Source organism: Ranitomeya variabilis, chromosome 4, assembly GCF_051348905.1.
Source record: "Ranitomeya variabilis isolate aRanVar5 chromosome 4, aRanVar5.hap1, whole genome shotgun sequence".
In the NCBI taxonomy this organism is placed as follows: domain Eukaryota; kingdom Metazoa; phylum Chordata; class Amphibia; order Anura; family Dendrobatidae; genus Ranitomeya; species Ranitomeya variabilis.
In genome coordinates this window covers 725424204-725447075 of record NC_135235.1, presented here as the reverse complement: position 1 = coordinate 725447075, position 22872 = coordinate 725424204, and the positions used below count along the sequence as shown (strand labels likewise).

The window sequence follows — 22872 nt, the reverse complement described above, 5'->3', positions numbered from 1 at the left end:
TTTAAAAATATGAATATTATTGAATATAATGTTTTACATATGTTACAGTATTTTATCTGCTTATTTTATATCATATTAGATTTTCACATTATTTGTAGCTGTTTGTGTGGGTGCTATATTATGTATATTCTGTGTTTATGCACTATTATTTGTTAAAAAAATTTCACTAAAATGATAATTTCTGACAGTGGCTTCTTATGTAATATGCAACAGCCCATATTTGTGGCTTCTTTTTGTATTTGCAGAATATATTATGTATATACTCTGTAACTACACTCACCGGCCACTTTATTAGGTACACCATGCTAGTAACGGGTTGGACCCCCTTTTGCCTTCAGAACTACCTCAATTCTTCGTGGCATAGATTCAACAAGGTGCTGGAAGCATTCCTCAGAGATTTTGGTCCATATTGACATGATGGCATCACACAGTTGCCGCAGATTTGTCGGCTGCAAATCCCAAAGATGCTCCATACAAGGCAGGATGGATCCATGCTTTCATGTTGTTTACGCCAAATTCTGACCCTACCATCCGAATGTCGCAGCAGAAATCGAGACTCATCAGACCAAGCAACGTTTTTCCAATCTTCTACTGTCCAATTTCGATGAGCTTGTACAAATTGTAGCCTCAGTTTCCTGTTCTTAGCTGAAAGGAGTGGTACCCGGTGTGGTCTTCTGCTGCTGTAGCCCATCTGCCTCAAAGTTCGACGCACTGTACATTCAGAGATGCTCTTAGGCCTACCTTGGTTGTAACGGGTGGCGATTTGAGTCACTGTTGCCTTTCTATCAGCTCGAACCAGTCTGCCCATTCTCCTCTGACCTCTGGCATCAACAAGGCATTTCCGCCCACAGAACTGCCGCTCACTGGATTTTTTTTCTTTTTCGGACCATTCTCTGTAAACCCTAGAGATGGTTGTGCGTGAAAATCCCAGTAGATCAGCAGTTTCTGAAATACTCAGACCAGCCCTTCTGGCACCAACAACCATGCCACGTTCAAAGGCACTCAAATCACCTTTCTTCCCCATACTGATGCTCGGTTTGAACTGCAGGAGATTGTCTTGACCATGTCTACATGCCTAAATGCACTGAGTTGCCGCCATGTGATTGGCTGATTAGAAATTAAGTGTTAACAAGAAGTTGGACAGGTGTACCTAATAAAGTGGCCAGTGAGTGTATATCTTAATTTTATATCCTATATTATGGCTCGTATTTTTATTACACTCACCCCCAAATGAGCCACTGCTAATTTGATGACCCAATTTTTATCATTTCAATACTATACATTAACTAAATGCTAGAGCTTATGTTACAGTATTTTATCTGTTTATTTTATATCATATTAGATTTTCACATTATTTGTAGCTGTTTGTGTGGGTGCTATATTATGTATATTCTGTGTTTCTGCACTATTATTTGTTGAAAATGTTTCACTAAAATGATAATTTCTGACAGTGGCTTCTTTTGTAATATGCAACAGCCCATATTTGTGGCTTCTTTTTTGTATTTGCAGGTGAGATGTGACCGTAGCCGCAGCTCACTGAGCGTTACCACCGGACTCACTTCTCTTTGGGGCTTCTGAATGTACACTATTCCCACCCACGGACAGTTTTCCTTTAAAAATATGAATATTATTGAATATAATGTTTTACATATGTTACAGTATTTTATCTGCTTATTTTATATCATATTAGATTTTCACATTATTTGTAGCTGTTTGTGTGGGTGCTATATTATGTATATTCTGTGTTTATGCACTATTATTTGTTGAAAATGTTTCACTAAAATGAAAATTTCTGACAGTGGCTTCTTTTGTAATATGCAACAGCCCATATTTGTGGCTTCTTTTTGTATTTGCAGCTGTAAGTTGTATTTTTCTGTCTGCAGTCCATAATGACAAAATTTTATATCCTATATTATGGCTCGTATTTTTATTACACTCACCCCCAAATGAGCCACTGCTAATGTTACAGTATTTTATCTGGTTTTTTTTATATTATATTATATTTTCACATTATTTGTAGCTGTTTGTGTGGGTGCTATATTATGTATATTCTGTGTTTCTGCACTATTATTTGTTAAAAAATTTTCACTAAAATGATAATTTCTGACAGTGGCTTCTTATGTAATATGCAACAGCCCATACTTGTGGCTTCTTTTTGAATTTGCAGAATATATTATGTATATACTCTGTAACTATATCTTAATTTTATATCCTATATTATGGCTCGTATTTTTATTACACTCACCCCCAAATGAGCCACTGCTAATTTGATGACCCAATTTTTATCATTTCAATACTATACATTAACTAAATGCTAGAGCTTATGTTACAGTATTTTATCTGTTTATTTTATATCATATTAGATTTTCACATTATTTGTAGCTGTTTGTGTGGGTGCTATATTATGTATATTCTGTGTTTCTGCACTATTATTTGTTGAAAATTTGTCACTAAAATGATAATTTCTGACAATGGCTTCTTTTGTAATATGCAACAGCCCATATTTGTGGCTTTTTTTTGTATTTGCAGGTGAGATGTGACCGTAGCCGCAGCTCACGGAGCGTTACCACCGGACTCACTTCTCTTTGGGGCTTCTGAATGTACACTATTCCCACCCACGGACAGTTTTCCTTTAAAAATATGAATATTATTGAATATAATGTTTTACATATGTTACAGTATTTTATCTGCTTATTTTATATCATATTAGATTTTCACATTATTTGTAGCTGTTTGTGTGGGTGCCTCTGTAAGCCGCATTTTTCTGCCGACAGGCCATAAAGATGTGACCGTAGCCGCAGCTCACTGTGCGTTACCACCGGACTCACATCTCTTTGGGGCTTCTGAATGTACACTATTCCCACCCACGGACAGTTTTCCTTTAAAAATATGAATATTATTGAATATAATGTATTACCTATGTTACAGTATTTTATTTTCCTGGTGTTACTTTTGTTTTGTTGTCTGTTTTACCATTTCAATACTATACATTAACTAAATGCTAGAGTTTCTGTAACAGAAACTAGGGACCAGTGTTTTGACAGGCATAAAGCAGTTGTTTTATACATGACAGGTATATGAATTTAAAAAGTAAAAATCATCACATGTACAATTAACATACACCATTACACTTCTTACAAAATAGAGTATATTATGTATATTCTGTGTTTCTGCACGATTTGATTATTTATTTGATTTATACCCCACTGTATGGGAATATTATGTATAAATATGAATATTACTGAATAATCTCATATCTCGTCGGCCGTAATAGGCTCTAATGCTATAACATCCCACCTCTGCCTGCTGTCTCAGATCTCAACCACAGCAATAGAGTCTGGCGGTATAATTAGCACAAAGATGGATTTTTGCATTATTTCACAGTGAATGATGAGTTCAGGAGGCAAAGGTGGAGGAGAAGCGGCCTTGAGTGCGGAAGTATTATTTCTATAAAGATATATTGCAGGGTTTCTTATGTATGACCAGTTATTTATTCAAAGTTTATTAAAACATCAGTGATCCCTTAACCAAGAAAAAATCAGGAGAAACACATCTGTTATACAAAATGTTTAAGGTCTACAAAACATGGATTCAAAATGGTTCTATAATGGACAATTCATTTACCCATATTTATATAGAAAAGGTACGAATCACAACTGAAGAAGAAGCCAGTAATACATGAACAAAAGTAACACCAGGAAAATAAAATACTGTAACATATGTAAAACATTATATTCAATAATATTCATATTTTTAAAGGAAAACTCTCCATGGGTGAGAATAGTGTACTTTCAGAAGCAGCAGAGAGAAGTGAGTACAGTGGTAATGCTCAGTGAGCTGCGGGTACGCTCACATCTTGTGCTGTACTACCTTATATGTTTTGTTTGCGGCAGTTCAGAGAAACCAAAAACCATATCAGGTTTGGTGCACTATATTAAATCACTACAAGACCACATGTATTTATGTTACACAGCATGGTGTAGACTGGATAGAAATGTAACAAAGCTTTAAAAGTATACAAGTTAGAGGTCTTTGAATTAAAAAAAAATTGTCTTATATTATTCACTGAAAGGAAGCAAAATTACGGTATACATAGAACGCCAAAGAACTGAAACAAACTATAACTAAAAGTCAAATTATAAAGAAATTAAGATTTATTATCTGCAAAAAGTGGAGAAACAAACTTTGAATGTTTTGTAATTGTAATATTCAGGGGCCTGCACATTTATGTTACTTGGTGCCTCTAAAACCCTATCTTGGGAGCAAAAATAATTGTAGTGACTAACAAAATCCAAGGAAAAAAAATAAAATAAATAAAAAATAAAAATAACTGAATGTAACAATTGCCAAGTAGTAGAAACAATAAATGATTTTACAATATCACCCAAACAGCCAGCTAGGTCATTATTCTTTATTTTACTTATGTTTTAACTTTGTACACTTTGTAGATTTTTCTGTCATGCAAAAAAAAACAAACATTGAATTCAGGAAGGCTGTGTGCAAATAGCCAGCACAGACAGCTGTGAAATTAATATGTGATAAAATAATGTAGAATTAAAGAAAGATGGAGATGAAGCTCAACTCTTCAGAAAATGCAGAACCATGACCCCATGTTAGAGGTTATTAGTAACATTAACCAGTTACATACAAGTTAAAAGCAAGAATCATTAGCTGTATGTTATAAAATATGCCAGACGTTATTATATTCACTAATCCAACAAGTTCTAGAACCAAATTTCTACACATGGTGTTTATTGTAGAGATCCATAAACCCACTGCATAAGCCTTTTTCACATTATCATCAAGGATAATTTTCATCATTTTTTGTTTTATAACTGGAGCGGCCAATTCTGTAGCATTATTCTTTCCATAACTATTATGTGGAAAACCTTGATAGAACCCCCTTAGACCCCATTAAAATCAATGGTGTATGTCCGGATTTGAAAGTAGCTATTTGGCTCTATTTTAAGCTACATATATTACAATAGTCTGAACAGAGCCTAAGATGTAACTTCATATGAAACTACTGTGATACATTATAAATTACAAAATAGTTTTGAAGCTTTGTGTAGAAATATGTCAGACAAAGAATATAAAACTACTAGACGCTCTAAAAGGATAGTTAAAACTAACTATTAATATGAATTCTAGTGATTATAAAAACACTCGATTTTTTTTAGATTTCTGGCTAACATTTAAATTTATTCTTACACATGCATACCGGTACACATATATAGAGTATATAAAGAGTATTATAAATAGGGCAAGTGTTTACATTTAATATATAGTTAAGAAAAAAGTTCTACTTACTTGTTTAAATCTTTCTCATGCACACTGAAAAAAATGTGGAATATCGCAGGTCAAATGAAATGGGAAAAGGATTCTCTTTGTAGGATGTCTCTTAAGGTACCTTCACACGAAGCGACGCTGCAGCGATAGCGACAACGATGCCGATCGCTGCAGCGTCGCTGTTTGATCGCTGGAGAGCTGTCACACAGACAGCTCTCCAGCGACCAACGATGCCGAGGTCCCCGGGTAACCAGGGTAAACATCGGGTTGCTAAGCGCAGGGCGCGCTTAGTAACCCGATGTTTACCCTGGTTACCAGCGTAAAAGTAAAAAAAAAACAAACAGTACATGCTCACCTGCGCGTCCCCCGGCGTCTGCTTCCTGACACTGACTGAGCTCCGGCCCTAACAGCAGAGCGGTAACGTCACCGCTGTGCTTTCACTTTCACTTTAGGGCCGGGGCTCAGTCAGTGTCAGGAAGCAGACGCTGGGAGACGCATGTAAGTATGTGCTGTTTGTTTTTTTTACTTTTACGCTGGTAACCAGGGTAAACATCGGGTTACTAAGCGCGGCCCTGCGCTTAGCAACCCGATGTTTACCCTGGTTACCAGTGTAAAATATCGCTGGTATCGTTGCGTTTGCTTTCAAACACAACGATACACGGCGATCGGACGACCAAATAAAGTTCTGGACTTTATTCAGCGACCAGCGACATCACAGCAGGATCCTGATCGCTGCTGCGTGTCAAACGAAACGATATCGCTAGCGAGGACGCTGCAACGTCACGGATCGCTAGCGATATCGTTTCATGTGAAGGTACCTTAACTCATTATTTTATCTTATCTGTTAACCACACGAGCACGTAGCTGGCTATCACACATAACACAAGCCCTGGACACGCTGTCAAAGTCTTAAAAATGGCACACACAATTCATAAAATTTGCATAATATTAATTTTTTTCTGTGTTGAAAAGTTTTTATGACTTTTTAGCTCAAAAAGTTGCATGTTTTGCGAGATGTCACAGAAAAATGCACCAAAATACAGGTATACCTGCAATACATTAGGCGGGACTGGAGTGAAGTTGTGCAAAATTCTTTAAAAAGTGTAAGGCAAAGCATGTGGAATTGCTATGCTAAACTCCAATCACAAAGCTAGAAAAAAAAAACAGTACACACATATATGATAGGCTTCCAAAATGGCACAACTAGAATAATGAATTGCATGTAAACAACAAAAGCACAAAACTAATAAAAAAAAAAAAAAAACCAAGAGTAAAGGCAGTAATGTATGAGTTATAGGCTCTAAAAAGTTAGTTCAAAACTGAATAGGTCTGTAAAGATAGAATTTGTAAGTTTCCTTTAAAAGAAGTGAAAAATTGCTGCAAAATGTAGCATTTCTAACACCCAAACAAAAGAAAGGGATATTTGAAACCTTTCTGACATCGTAATAGTACACCTGTGTTTGACTCCCCCTACAGAAACTGAGGTGGCCGGTTATACCGCCAGACTCTATTGCTGTGGTTGAGATCTGAGACAGCAGGCAGAGGTGGGATGTTATGGCATTAGAGCCTATTACGGCCGACGAGATATGAGACTATTCAGTGATATTCATATTTATACATAATATTCCCATACAGTGGGGTATAAATCAAATAAATAATCAAATAATCATGCAGAAACACAGAATATACATAATATACTCTATTTTGTAAGAAGTGTAATGGTGTATGTTAATTGTACATGTGATGATTTTTACTTTTTAAATTCATATACCTGTCATGTATAAAACAACTGCTTTATGCCTGTCAAAACACTGGTCCCTAGTTTCTGTTACAGAAACTCTAGCATTTAGTTAATGTATAGTATTGAAATGGTAAAACAGACAGCAAAACAAAAGTAACACCAGGAAAATAAAATACTGTAACATAGGTAATACATTATATTCAACAATATTCATATTCTTAAAGGAAAACTGTCCGTGGGTGGGAATAGTGTACATTCAGAAGCCCCAAAGAGATGTGAGTCCGGTGGTAACGCACAGTGAGCTGCGGCTACGGTCACATCTTTATGGCCTGTCGGCAGAAAAATGCGGCGTACAGAGGCACCCACACAAACAGCTACAAATAATGTGAAAATCTAATATGATATAAAATAAACAGATAAAATACTGTAACATAAGCTCTAGCATTTAGTTAATGTATAGTATTGAAATGATAAAAATTGGGTCATCAAATTAGCAGTGGCTCATTTGGGGGTGAGTGTAATAAAAATACGAGCCATAATATAGGATATAAAATTAAGATATAGTTACAGAGTATATACATAATATATTCTGCAAATATAAAAAGAAACCACAAATATGGGCTGTTGCATATTACATAAGAAGCCACTGTCAGAAATTATCATTTTAGTGAAAATTTTTTAACAAATAATAGTGCAGAAACACAGAATATACATAATATAGCACCTACACAAACAGCTACAAATAATGTGAAAATCTAATATGATATAAAATAAACAGATAAAATACTGTAACATTAGCAGTGGCTCATTTGGGGGTGAGTGTAATAAAAATACGAGCCATAATATAGGATATAAAATTTGGTCATTATGGACTGCAGACAGAAAAATACAACTTACAGCTGCAAATACAAAAAGAAGCCACAAATATGGGCTGTTGCATATTACAAAAGAAGCCACTGTCAGAAATTATCATTTTAGTGAAAAATTTTCAACAAATAATAGTGCAGAAACACAGAATATACATAATATAGCACCCACACAAACAGCTACAAATAATGTGAAAATCTAATATGATATAAAATAAACAGATAAAATACTGTAACATAAGCTCTAGCATTTAGTTAGTGTATAGTATTGAAATGATAAAAATTGGGTCATCAAATTAGCAGTGGCTCATTTGGGGGTGAGTGTAATAAAAATACGAGCCATAATATAGGATATAAAACATGCAGAGAATTAGCTGTCATTGCAAAGTGTGCAGGGTGTGGCGTCTATGTGCATGTGTACTATTTCTATTTTATCTGTATTTTATCTGTTAGCCACCACGAGCTTGTAGACCCTTATCACACATAACACAGCACCCTTAAAACTCATGAAAATGAGAAACTGCGTTATAAGCTGTAAATTATGCTGGTTCATTCTAAATGTGCAGTGGTCATCTGTTTCTAAAATACATATTACAGAGCCACAAACAAATGTTTTAATCTCGCAGCTCCATATAATGAGGCTGTTGTTATAAAAGAAATACGACACATCATGGGGCCACATGCCCTGATTACAGAATGCAAGCGCTGTATAAAACTATTAATATCAAAATCTAATTAAAACAAATACTAGGATAATAATCCATGGATCAAACAATATGAGCCTGTATCAAAAGCTGACAGCCAGACAAGGAGAGGCAGCTGCTGACAGGGCGGGGAGGAGGGGTTACACCCTTTTGATACATCTTGATAGGGGCGGGCCACCTGTCAGATTGAGTTTGACGAAAGGACCCGATTATTCACTACTGACCTATTTGATACATTGCTATTCACCTACCTGTTACTATTCCACTCCACCACTTTTACTTGCTTGAGTATTTTCCTCTTGTTCATCTCCTCCTACATGTTTCATGCTACTTTTTGATTCATGATGTTTTACTATGTGTATTAAACCCTTGAATAAATATTTATATAAATAAATAAATATATATATATTACTTATATGACCCCGCAGACTCTCCCATATATCTATTGTCAGTTCCTTTTGATTTGACATTTGCATTGATCACTACAGGTATATGCTGGGCAAGCGTTCTAGCTTGGGACACAACAATCCAGTATGGGAGCAAGTGATCTTCTGGTCCATGCGTTCCAGCGCTGGAGTATGACATGAATCGGGGGATGCCCAGGCGCTCCAGCACTTCGCCTCATTACCGGGCATGCGCTTAGGGAGTTGGCACACCCTCCAGTATGCTTCTATCTATGAGTCCCAGTGTGGAACACATTCAGGAGATGGAACTGCAAAATTCAGCCATTAGTGATCTTGTGGTGCGGAGCATGTGCAGTACGATTGTATTTTTGTGTTCATTCAACAGATAATAAGGGGCTGTTTGAGGAGAGGTCTGGCCAAGTGGGCTACTGAAAAGGTCCCTCCGATAGAGGACACATGTACATCATCTATAATGAGATGACATCATTATATTGGGCCCCCTGATGAGGCGGCAGGGCGAAACACGTTGAGGCACACTTTGATGGATGAGTGCTAATCTTCTTGTTACCCTGCTCAGATTGCTCCATATTTAATACGTTATCGGTGTGTCATAATTGGGTGGTGCTAGTTGTGGATACTAAGGATCCATTTAATAACTGAGCCTCCAAACAAATGGGGTTTATTATATTTTTAAACCTTTTGAGCCAGCAAAGTGTTGGGCTTTATTATATTTATAGGATATTAGAGGGACAGCGGCCGAGCAGTGGGGGCGCCAATGTCGAATTTATAGGGTGACGAGCTGCGCTGACGGGCAGAATTCAGTGAGTAGGGCTGGATTCTGTTCATCTTATGTTATCAGTAGATGTGTGAGAGACGAGAGGCCGACGGCCGCAGTGTTACCGTATGTGTCCGGGGTCAGTTATACGGGGGAATAGAGAGCCTGGGGGTATACGGGTATATACAGCGTACACAGAGGGGTTTGTGACCGAAGCTGGGGGTATACGGGTGTATACAGAGTACACAGGGGGGTCTGTGACCAAAGCTGGGGGTATACGGGTGTATACAGTGTACACAGAGGGGTCTGTGTCCGAAGCTGAGGGTATACGGTGTATACAGTGTACACAGAGGGGTCTCCGACCGAAGCTGGGGGTATACGGGTGTATACAGTGTACACAGAGGGGTCTGAGACCAAAGCTGGGGTATACAGGTGTATACAGTGTACACAGAAGGGTCTGCTACAGAAGCTGGGGGTATACGGGTGTATACAGCGTACACTGAGGGTTCTGTGACCGAAGCTGGGGGTATACAGGTGTATACACCGTACACAGAGGGGGTCTGTGACTGAAGCTGGGGGTATACGGGTGTATACAGTGTACACTGGGGGGGTCTGCGACCAAAGCTGGGGGTATACGGGTGTATACAGTGTACACAGAGGGGTCTGCGACTGAGGCTGGGGGTATACGGGTGTATACAGTGTACACAGAGGGGGTCTGTGACCGAAGCTGGGGGTATACGGGTGTATACAGTGTACACAGAAGGGTCTGTGACCGAAGCTGAGGGTATACAGGTGTATACACCGTACACAGTGGGGGTCTGTGACTGAAGCTGGGGGTATACAGGTGTATACACCGTACACAGAGGGGGTCTGTGACTGAAGCTGGGGGTATACGGGTGTATACAGTGTACACTGGGGGGGTCTGCGACTGAGGCTGGGGGTATACGGGTGTATACAGTGTACACAGAGGGGGTCTGTGACCGAAGCTGGGGGTATACGGGTGTATACAGTGTACACAGAAGGGTCTGTGACCGAAGCTGGGGGTATACGGGTGTATACAGTGTACACTGGGGGGGGGGTCTGCGACCAAAGCTGGGGGTATACAGGTGTATACAGTGTACACAGAGGGGTCTGCGACTGAGGCTGGGGGTATACAGTTGGTCAGTACACAGGACCCCATACAAATAGGGCTCCGCTCAGTACACGCCTGGATCTGCTCCGTACACACACGGCTCCGCTCCGTACACCTCGTACACACAGCTCCGCTCCGTACACCTCGTACACACACGGCTCCACTCCGTCCACCTCGTACACAAACGGCTCCGCTCCATCCACCTCGTACTCACACGGCTCTGCTCCGTACACCTCGTACAGACACGGCTCTGCTCCGTGCACCTCGTACACACACGGCTCCGCTCCGTTCACCTCGTACACACACTGCTCCGCTCCGTACACCTCGTACACACACGGCTCCGCTCCAGACACCTCGTACACACACTGCTCCGCTCCGTACACCTCGTACACACACGGCTCCGCTCCAGACACCTTGTACACACACGGCTCCGCTCCGTACACCTCGTACACACACAACTCCGCTCCAGACACCTCATACACACACGGCTCCGCTCTGTACACCTCGTACACACACGGCTCCGCTCCGTACACCTCGTACACACACGGCTCCGCTCCGTACACCTCGTACACACACGGCTGCGCTCCGTACACCTCGTACACACACGGCTCCGCTCTGTACACCTCATACACACACGGCTCCGCTCTGTACACCTCGTACACACACGGCTGCGCTCCGTACACCTCGTACACACACAGCTCCGACTGTACACCTCGTACACACACGGCTCCGCTCCGTACACCTCGTACACACACGGCTGCGCTCCGTACACCTCGTACACACATGGCTCCGCTCCGTACACCTAGTACACACACGGCTCCGCTCCGTACACCTCGTACACACACGGCTCCGCTCTGTACACCTCGTACACACACGGCTCCGCTCCGTACACCTCGTACACACATGGCTCCGCTCCGTACACCTCGTACACACACAGCTCCGCTCCGTACACCTTGTACACACATGGCTCCGCTCCGTACACCTCGTACACACACGGCTCCGCTCCGCACACCTCGTACACACACGGCTCCGCTCCGTACACCTCGTACACACACGGCTCCGCTCCGTACACCTCGTACACACACGGCTCCGCTCCGTACACCTCGTACACACACGGCTCCGCTCTGTACACCTCGTACACACACGGCTCCGCTCCGTACACCTCGTACACACACGGCTCTGCTCCGTACACCTCGTACACACGCGGCTCTGCTACATCCACACTGTAAACCCCTCCTGACCCCACACATAAACTTCCCCTCATCCAGCACCATGACAACCAGCACAGCACAGTCCTGCATACACTGAGGGCCCTGATCATGTGACCCTGACTCCTCCCCTCCTGTGACCTCATCACAGGTCCTGTGCGCACAGAGCAGCCGTAGAAATCTCAGGCCACGGTGGTCTCCCCCAACTTCTGCTCTTTCTCCTTCTTTTCTTGCAGGGGCCGCAGTGGATTTCATCCTGGATCCATAGAGCCGAGTAGAGGAGCGATGTTCCTTCAGTCTGAGGGGAATTGATGGTGAGATTTGTCCAGCGGCCACTGTACCGAGTAAATCCCCCCAGGACTGTAGCAGGTAAAGACCCCAATATCCACCGGTGTCCCTTCTAATGGGGGAAAGTACCAAAGAAAACCATCATATCTGGAGAAATAAACCCCGTACATGGAGACATCGGCCTCAGATATCTCCGGTCTTGTTCTTACCGACAATCTAATATCATACCTCCCAACTTTTGAAGATGGGAAAGAGGGACAAAGTTTGCGGCGCGCTTTGCGCGCCGCGGCAAATTTTAGGCCACGCCTCTTACCACACCCATTCATAATTAGTCACACCCATATCCACATCCCAACCACACCCATTTAGCACTGCCGATCACACTGTTTCATATACAATAATTATAAACAAAAAAATATGGCCACACAGTGCCCCATACTGTATAATGGCCACACATGATGCTCCATACTGTACGATGACCACACATGACGCTCCATAATATATAATGACCACACATGACGCTCCATACTGTATAATGAACACACATGATGCTCCATACTGTATGACCGCACATGATGCTCCATAGTGTATAATGACCGCACATGATGCTCCAGACTGTATAATGACCGCACATGATGCTCCATACTGTATAATGAACACACATGATGCTCCATACTGTATGACCGCACATGATGCTCCATAGTGTATAATGACCGCACATGATGCTCCATACTGTATGACCGCACGTGATGCTCCATACTGTATAATGGCCGCACATGATGCTCCATACTGTATAATGGCCGCACATGATGCTCCATACTGTATAATGACCGCACATGATGCTCCAGACTGTATAATGACCGCACATGATGCTCCAGACTGTATAATGACCGCACATGATGCTCCAGACTGTATAATGACCGCACATGATGCTCCAGACTGTATAATGACCGCACATGATGCTCCAGACTGTATAATGGCCGCACATGATGCTCCATACTGTATAATGGCCGCACATGATGCTCCATACTGTATAATGGCCGCACATGATGCTCCATACTGTATAATGGCCACACATGATGCTCCATACTGTATAATGACCGCACATGATGCTCCATACTGTATAATGGCCACACATGATGCTCCATACTGTATAATGACCGCACATGATGCTCCATACTGTATAATGACCGCACATGATGCTCCATACTGTATAATGGCCGCACATGATGCTCCATACTGTCTAATGACCGCACATGATGCTCCATACTGTATAATGACCGCACATGATGCTCCATATTGTATAATGACCACACATGATGCTCCATACTGTATAATGACCGCACATGATGCTCCATACTGTATAATGGCCACACATGATGCTCCATACTGTATAATGACCGCACATGATGCTCCATACTGTATAATGACCGCACATGATGCTCCATACTGTATAATGGCCGCACATGATGCTCCATACTGTCTAATGACCGCACATGATGCTCCATACTGTATAATGACCGCACATGATGCTCCATATTGTATAATGACCACACATGATGCTCCATACTGTATAATGACATACAGGCACGCAGCTCACACACAGGCACGCAGCTCACACGCACGCAGCTCACGCACGCAGCTCACACGCACGCAGCTCACACACGCACGCAGCTCACAAACACATGCAGCTTTGACACAAATGCATCACACACGCAGCCATCACACACACACGCAGCCATCACACATACACACGCAGCCATCACACACACACACACACACGCAGCCATCACACACACACACGCAGCCATCACACACACGCAGCCATCACACACACACACACACACGCAGCCATCACACACGCAGCCATCACACACGCAGCCATCACACACGCAGCCATCACACACACACAGCCATCACACACACAGCCATCACACACACACACAGCCATCACACACACACACGCAGCCATCACACACACACACGCAGCCATCACACACACACACACGCAGCCATCACACACACACAGCCATCACACACACACAGCCATCACACACACACAGCCATCACACACACACAGCCATCACACACACAGCCATCACACACACACAGCCATCACACACACACACGCAGCCATCACACACACACACACGCAGCCATCACACACACACACACGCAGCCATCACACACACACAGCCATCACACACACACACCCAGCCATCACACACACACACGCAGCCATCACACACACACGCAGCCATCACACACACACACGCAGCCATCACACACATCACACACACACAATCTCCTCTGTGATGCAGGGGCGGCTGATGTCCATGTGCAGCTCTCTGCTGAAGTCTTCAGTCTCCTGCTCACAGCTCTGCACTATCCCGGCACCTCCCCCGTCTCTCCTTCTCTGCCGGGATAGCAGCTAAGAGCAGAAGCCGGAGCTCCGTGCACACACAGCCAGAGGTAGTGAATCGCTGACCTTTCTTCTTGATTGCTGCAGGCTCTCTCCTTCAGCGTGGCAGCGCCGCACAGGGGGCGGGAGGGGGGGGGGGTGTTGCGCGGGCGGTCAGGAGGCAGCTTTTATAAAAAAAAAAAAAAAAACAGGCTGGCTCTCTCTACGTCCCGGAAGTGGGCGGGGCTTCACCGGCGGCCGCAAATTCGGGATTTTAAATGCGGGACAGCGGGACCCCGGTGCCAAAGCGGGACTGTCACGCTGAAATCGGGACGGTTGGGAGGTATGCTAATATATAAAGCTGAATGTATGTGTGTATGTCCGGGATTGGCATCTGAACCGTCGCAGCTACAGCCACAAAATTTTGCACAGTCACACGTCTGGACCCCGAGCGAGATGTTGTGAGGTGAAATTTTAACCCCGTGCGTTCCAATTCACCAAACAATTTTGCCCCTATCTACATAATGGGGAAAAAATGAAAGGAAAAGTGATGGAGGCAAATTGACAGCTGCCAGATGTGAACAAGGGGGACTTAAAGAGTGAGAGCGATGGCGCCAAAGAGTATATACTGTACAGTTGCTAAGCTGGGTCCCCAACATGGGATAATCACCACGGGGATATGAACACACACACAAAATGCGCCACACACTACCACGTGCTCGAACACATATACCACCGTCAGCGCACATTTCACCACACATACACCAACCTCGCCACATAAAAGTTGAAACACAAAAGTCGCCGCTCAAAACTCGCCACGTGCAAAACTCTCCACATGCAAAACTCGCCACACGTGCAAAACTCACCTCATGGAAAACTCGCCACACACAAAACTTGCACACGCGGAAAAATTGCCACATGCACAAAAGTTGCAACACATGCAAAAGTTGCCTCACACAAAACTTGCACATACTCAAAAGGCACCACACATAAAACTCGCCACGCGCAAAACTCGCCATGCGCAAAACTTGCTGCACACAACTTGCTACACTAACCTGTCACATGCAACTCGACACACAAAAAGTTGCTACGCGCATGTCGCCACACAAAACTCATCTCACAAAAGTCGCTACATGCATGTCGCCACACGCAACGCAACACACACAACTTGACACATGAAACTCGCCCTAAAACACACACAAGTCTGGTATTATCCTTCAAAAATAAAAATCTGATTAATAAGCAGACAAGCTACAAGAGCAACAAATGTACCATATAGGAATCCGGCAGCTGTCAGTCACATGACCAGTCTATTATGTGTATGTGTGAGCTAATATATACTGCCAGGGGGTGGGCTTACTGTTGGCTGAGGATTTATCAGGCTGCCAATTTAGCTTACAAATACTGAGGTAAAAATACTGACCAAATAACGTGTGAACGAGGTCTAATACAGGAGGAGATGACATACAGATATATACTATATACAGGAGGAGATGACACACAGGTATATACTATTTACAGGGGAGATTACACACAGGTATATACTATATACAGGAGGAGATGACACAGATATATACTATATACAGGAGGAGATTACATACAGGTATATACTATATATAGGAGGAGATGACATACAGGTATATACTATATACAGGGGACATGACACAGCAGGTATATACTATATACAGGGGAGATGACATACAGGTATATACTATATACAGGAGATGACATACAGGTGTATACTATATATAAGGGAGATGACAAACATGTATATACTGAGGTGAAAATGAGAGGTGTGAGGTGAAAATGAAAAGGTGTGAGTGCAAAATGAGAGGAGTGAGGGAAAATAGTGGAGTGATCGGAAAATGACAGATGTGAGGTCGAAATGACAATTGTTAGGAGGGAATGAGAGGAGTGAGGGGGAAAATAAGAGGAGTGAGGTGCTATAACTAACCACAGATATTTACTATGCCCAGGCAACGCCGGGCTCTTCAGCTAGTCTCTTATAAAAGCCTCAAACTTTGTGTGACTCAGAGCTGAGATCTAACGTGATAGAAGATTCCAGTGCGGGGAAGACGGGAAACCTTCATATAGAGGCCGGTGGGGATGGAGGCAGTGACCGACTCTGGACAGATCTGTTCCTAGAGCCGCAGTAGGAGATGGAGATGTCGTCCTCATCATGAAGTCGTTATTTCTCCTGTCCCGTGTAATGAATATCTCCTGCAGTATTACTAATGCCGATTCCAGGGTCGGGAAATGAGACGAGAATTAGCGTTATGGAAGATGAGTCTATGAGGAACGTATTCAGCTGCCGACTCCGAGGGAGAAACTGCTTGTTGTCCGTGGCCTAAATATATAGGTTTTATTAGTAGATGGAAAGAAGGAAACTAAATACTGTAAAATAATAAATCTCCTCATATGTTTCCCTTATTATCTCCAGTAATTGTATTATTACACAGGATTCTTATGATGTTACATCGGCTCATCTTCTTCTCATTCAGGTCTCTACAATATCGGATCCTCTCAGTGAAGATCTTCTATATAAGAGAATTTCCTGATTTACCAAAGATGGATATGGACAGAGACAAGATGGCGGAGAGGATATTACACCTCACCCTAGAGATCCTCTTCCGGCTTACTGGAGAGGTGAGAGATTCTGATGACGTCACATTACATCATTCTTATCTATGGGAATAACAGATGGACAGAACTGGAGAGGTGAGGACTCTGGAAATGTCTGTAGTGAGATTTATTAATGTGTCTCTCCATAACCAGGATTACACAGTAGTGAAGAAGACCTCTAGTGAGCGCTGTCAGGACCCTGTGTCTGAGGGATGGGGAAGACCTCTGAGCTCAATCACGGGGCCTCCACCTCGCCCCCTGATACATGAGGACATCAATGACCAGAAGATCCTAGAACTCACCTACAAGATGATTGAGCTGCTGACTGGAGAGGTGACACTGCTGGGAATGCTGGGACATTATACAGTAAGAAAGGATCAGGGGATGATAATATCATTGTATGTGTCAGGTTCCTATAAGGTGTCAGGATGTCTCCATCTATTTCTCCATGGAGGAGTGGGAGTATTTAGAAGGACACAGAGATCTGTACAAGGACGTCATGATGGAGGTTCCCCAGCCCCTCACATCACCAGGTAATAGACTGGACTAAATACACACGGCCTATAATTATCTGTATGTAAAGAATGAATTCAGTCCCTGTATGTGTTTCCTCCAGATCTATCCAGTAAGAGGACAACACCAGAGAGATGTCCCCGTCCTCTTCTTCCACAGGACTGTAAACAAGAAGATACCAATGTTCCTCAGGATCATCAGGTAGATGGAGAGAAGGTGTCATGAGATCTCCCTTAGGCAACTTTCACACTTCCGTTTATTTCCGGTCCTGGAAAAACCGATACCGGAGATATCAGTGTCCGTGTCTCTAATACTTGCGGCACACGTGTGGCAACCGTGTACCGCCTCAGTACCACACAGACGGCCGCTGGGGAAGAAGCGCTACTGTAAGCACTGTTTCCTCAGTGTCGGGTGCTGAAGACAGCTCTCATCGTTCTCCCCTGCTCTGCCGGCGATCGTCAGGAGCAGAAGAGAATGATGAGTTATATTAAAGTCTGAACGATGACAGCAGGTGGGGGCTTTTGGGACTCTTACTTCCATCATCCGACTCTTGCTGCCGCTAATAACAGTGACAGCAGGAGCGGATGATCGGGGTATTCCTCAGCTGCCACTTGCGATATAATTAAATAAATTAATGAAAAACCCGGTGTGGGTTCCCGCCTATTTTCTTGAACCAACCAGGCAAAACTCACAGCTGGGGGCTGCAACCCTCAGCTGTAGCTTCAGCAAGGCTGATTATCAAGAATAGAGGGTGTGGAAATCTGAGGCTGTGGGTTATCAAAATTACCTAGGCAGGTTAACGATGCAACTAATTTTTTTATTCCATACATCCATGGTTGTACAACAAATCCAGGTAGATGGCCAACATACAATGTCCTCAGTCCAGAAGTTCCCAATCTGAGATTGGTAGTCCCACTGGCTCCATACCAGGCGATGCCCACGGTTTCCCAACTTTTGGTTGGCCCACAGATTTTGTATCTCCAGCTGCTATAGTGTGCAGTCACAGCCTATGTTCCTCCAGACGATGGCTATCCCGACCGTAGCTCATGGATACCCCTCCAGCCAACAATCTCCAAAGCTCCATAGATCATCCATCCATTCCAGCTTGGATCCTCTTCCATCGAAAGTTGCCTGATTCAACCCTATGTCTTTTTCTCCCGCACCTTAAAAATTTTCCTTTAGCTCACAGAACAAGGCATATTCCATCAGCTGGGGACTGTATGTGAGACCTCCCGTGGTGATGGCTCCCCTGAGTCTATTGTCCCCAACCACACAATAGGCCTAGGTTTGGGAGTACAATGGAAGCGAGACCTTGATACAAATGACATTGATAGTCTGGCCTTAAGCCCCCGTCTCACTTAGCGAGGTCGCTAGCGAGATCGCTGCTGAGTCACAAGTTTTGTGACGCAACAGCGACCTCAGTTGCGATCTCGCTATGTGTGACACGTAGCAGCGACTAGGCCCCTGCTGTGAGATCGCTGGTCGTGTCGGAATGGCCTGGACCTTCTTTTGATCGTTGAGGTCCCGCTGGGTAGCACACATCGCTGTGTTTGACACCTTACCAACGACCTCGTTGACGACTCAGTCACACAGGACGTCCCTCATCGAGGTCTGAATCGTCATAATAGCTGCCATGTGACAGGGTCACAACGACATCGTTGTATAGGTCGCTACAGGTCGCCGCATCGCTGCTGCGTCGTTGGGAAGATCTCACTGTTTGACATCTCACCAGCGACCACATAGCGACGCAGCAACGATCCCTGACAGGTCGTATCGTTGTCGGGATCGCTTTTTGCGTCGCTAAGTGTGACGGGGCCTTTAGGTTCACATAAACTCTAGCCTGCTCGTCTTCCTCTGCTGACTGCCACTGAATAGAAACATTGATTCCTGAGCATGAACTGCTGAGCAAGAAAATTAATAAAACGGCAAGAAAATCACTAATAAAACACATCAAGCAAATTAACTATTAAAGTACAATGATATTGATGTCACCGGTGCTCCGTGCTGGAAAAAATCTTTATGTCTTAGAGCTGTGGACTCCGCTCCACGTCCATTTGTCCTATAGTCTTCAGTAAGCGGCCATATCCTCACACTGGGATCCCCATGCTATGTTTGTTTTTAAATACTTTAATAAATAATTGTAAAAAACGGCATGGGGTACCTCGCATCTTTGGCAACCTACCTAGCTAAAGCTCACAGCTTGGGGCTGGTATTCTCATACTGGTAAGGGGTAATTGCTTTTGGCCCCCCTCCAGCCTAAAAACAGCAGGCCACAGCTGCCCAGAAAAGGCGCATCTATTAGATGCGCCAATTCTAGTGCTTTGCCCGGGTCTTCCCACTTGCCCTGTAGCGGTGGCAATTGGGGTTAATAATTGTGGGGTTGATGTCACCTTTATATTGTCAGGTGACATCAAGCCCATGGCTTAGTAATGGAGAAGTGTCTATAAGACACCTATCCAGTACTAATCCTATACAGTACAGTATGTAAATAAAGACACAGCCAGAATAAAATCCTTTAATTGAAAAATGACAGATTCCTTTATTAATCTCTCATGCATGAGGAGACCAACGCAAAAACATCCCTGAGGGTCGGATCATCTTCCTGTATCAAATCTTCAGGTCCCCCTTTTGCCCCCGCCATGCTGCTTTTCCCCTTCTGTACCTCATGCTTTGCAGCCAGGACCGCATCCTCCTCCATACCCGCTCCAGCTCCGGTGCCTTTCTCTGCCCCCTCCGCAGCATCCACTCTGGCATACTGCTGAAGCTTCGCCGCCACCTCCATACACCTCTCACACGCAGCGTTCTCCTTGTCAGCATCTTCTCTGGCATCAACGCCATATTGGCTGGCTCCTGCATCGCCAGCACCTGCGTCCTTCTGCTGCCGCCTGGTCATTTCCTCCAATGCCGGGTTCACCGCTCAGCACCGCTTTGCTCCCCTGACCCTCAGCCAGCCGGTATGTGGCAGAAAAGTCCGGTCAGCAGCGTCTGCACAGGATAATTAGCCCTTTAGCAGCGGGAGCGCTCTTCTATGCGTCCGCTCACATGGCCAGCTAGGACACGCCCCCTCCTTTATTAATCTCAATTAAACCATAGTTACTGCATCGTCTAATTCCACCGAAGCCCTCGATCTATAATAAAAGTAAAATGAAAAAACAACAATATACCATACCTGTCCCTCGTTCTGTCCCACGCTGTAATCGATGTCTGGGGGCTAAATAGTTTGCAAGCTGGACGGTGCTAAGAAGCGACCATCCAGGCTGAAAACCACTGGTGAATGAGCTGCTGCGAGCGCAGCCTCAGTGACAAGCGGTGAAATCATCACTAGCATTTTCCCACGGTACTGAGGTCACCGCAGTTCAGCCCGGCCTCGATGATGTCACCGCTGGTAAATGATGCTGCGCTCTCATCAGCTCATTCACCAGTGCTTCTCAGCCTGGACGGTCGCATCTTGGCACTGTCAAGGTTGAAAACTAATTATCCCCCAGACATGGATTACGGCGTGGAACAGAATGACAGACCGTTATGGTATATTGTTTTGTTATTTTATTTTTATTACAGGAGATCGAGGGCTTCGGTGGAATTAGGCGAGGTCGTAAGTATGGTTTAATTGAGAATAGTAAAGGAGTCAGTCATTTTTTTAATTAAAGGACTTTATTCTGGCTGTGTCTTTATCTACCATATAACTATAGGATTAGTAATGGAGAGATGTCTAAGACACTTCTCAATTACTATGCTGTGGGCTTGATGTCACCTGACAATACAAAGATGAAATCAACCCCTCAAATATTAACCCCACTTGCCACTGCTACAGGGCAAGTGGGAAGAGTCGGACAAAGCGCAAAAATTGACACATCTAATAGATGCACCTTTTCTAGGCAGCTGCAGGCTGCTGTTTTTAGGCTGGGGGGTCAATATCCATGACACCTTACTACCCTGAGAAAACCAGCCGCAAGCTGTGAGCTTTAGCAAGGCTGGTTGTCAAAAATGGAGGGGACCCCACACCATTTTTTAAAATTATAGATTTAAATAATTTTAAAAAAATACCCCTCTATTCTTGATAGCCAACTTTGCTGAAGCTGACAGCTGAGGGTTGCAGCCCCCAGCTGTGAGATTTTCCTGGTTGGTTCAAGAAAATAGGGGGGAACCCACACCGGGGTTTTCATTCATTTATTTCGATATATTGCAGGCGGCAGGTGATGAATACCCTGATCATCCACTCCTGCTGTCACTGTTATTAGCAGCGCTGACCGCCGGCAGAGCAGGGGAGAATGATGAGAGTCGTCTTCAGCACCTGCCGCCGGTAAACAGCGCTTACTGTAGCTCTTCTTCTCTGTCGCACGGAGGACATCAATGTGTGCTCTCCATGTGCACGTGTGCAGTACGTTTTGCCGTCCGTGCTGACGGTAAAAACGGGCATGACTACGTGCGGAACACGCGGTCCATGAAAACACACTGACGTGCACAGACCCATTCATTTGAATGGGTGTACATGTGTACATGTCTCCGGTACGTGTGAAAACTGTCACCACACATACCGGAGACATGAACTTGTGAAAGAGGTTTTATGATGTTGTGGTAGTTCACTCACGTGGTGGCACACTGAGGTAGGAAAAGTGGGAACACCGTCTCTTTAAATCATCGTTGATGTATTGTAAGGCAGCATAAACCAACTTGTGGGGAAAACAAACTCCGCCTTCTTGGCTAAAACAAGAACAAAACGATAAAAGAAAACAAAATGCAGCAGCACAGTCTGTATGTTGTGGGTGGCCCCCCGCTCTGGAGCAGGACAGGTTCAGTCTGTTCTCGACGAGCCACAAAGCCTCTGGAGTCCTCTCTCCAGGCTAGCTGAGCCCAGACTGCCTGTAGAGCTCGGTTATTTCACCCCAAGCCTGTAACTTCCCCATCATGTGATTGATCACATGATCATGT

The 22872-nt window shown here is 43.9% G+C and overlaps 1 protein-coding gene across 2 annotated transcripts in view; it reads left to right on the top strand.

The window, feature by feature from the left end:
- Nucleotides 1–12281: 12281 nt before the first annotated feature.
- Nucleotides 12282–22872, top strand: part of LOC143766680 (uncharacterized) — a 59687-nt gene continuing 49096 nt past the window's right edge. For both annotated transcript variants that reach the window (XM_077254533.1, XM_077254532.1), the window contains exons 1-5: nt 12282–12488; nt 17310–17454; nt 17584–17763; nt 17840–17963; nt 18047–18144. In XM_077254533.1, the coding sequence (XP_077110648.1) occupies nt 17377–17454; nt 17584–17763; nt 17840–17963; nt 18047–18144 (480 nt within the window). In that variant the 5' untranslated portion in view covers nt 12282–12488; nt 17310–17376. The remainder of the gene's footprint in view (nt 12489–17309; nt 17455–17583; nt 17764–17839; nt 17964–18046; nt 18145–22872) is intronic.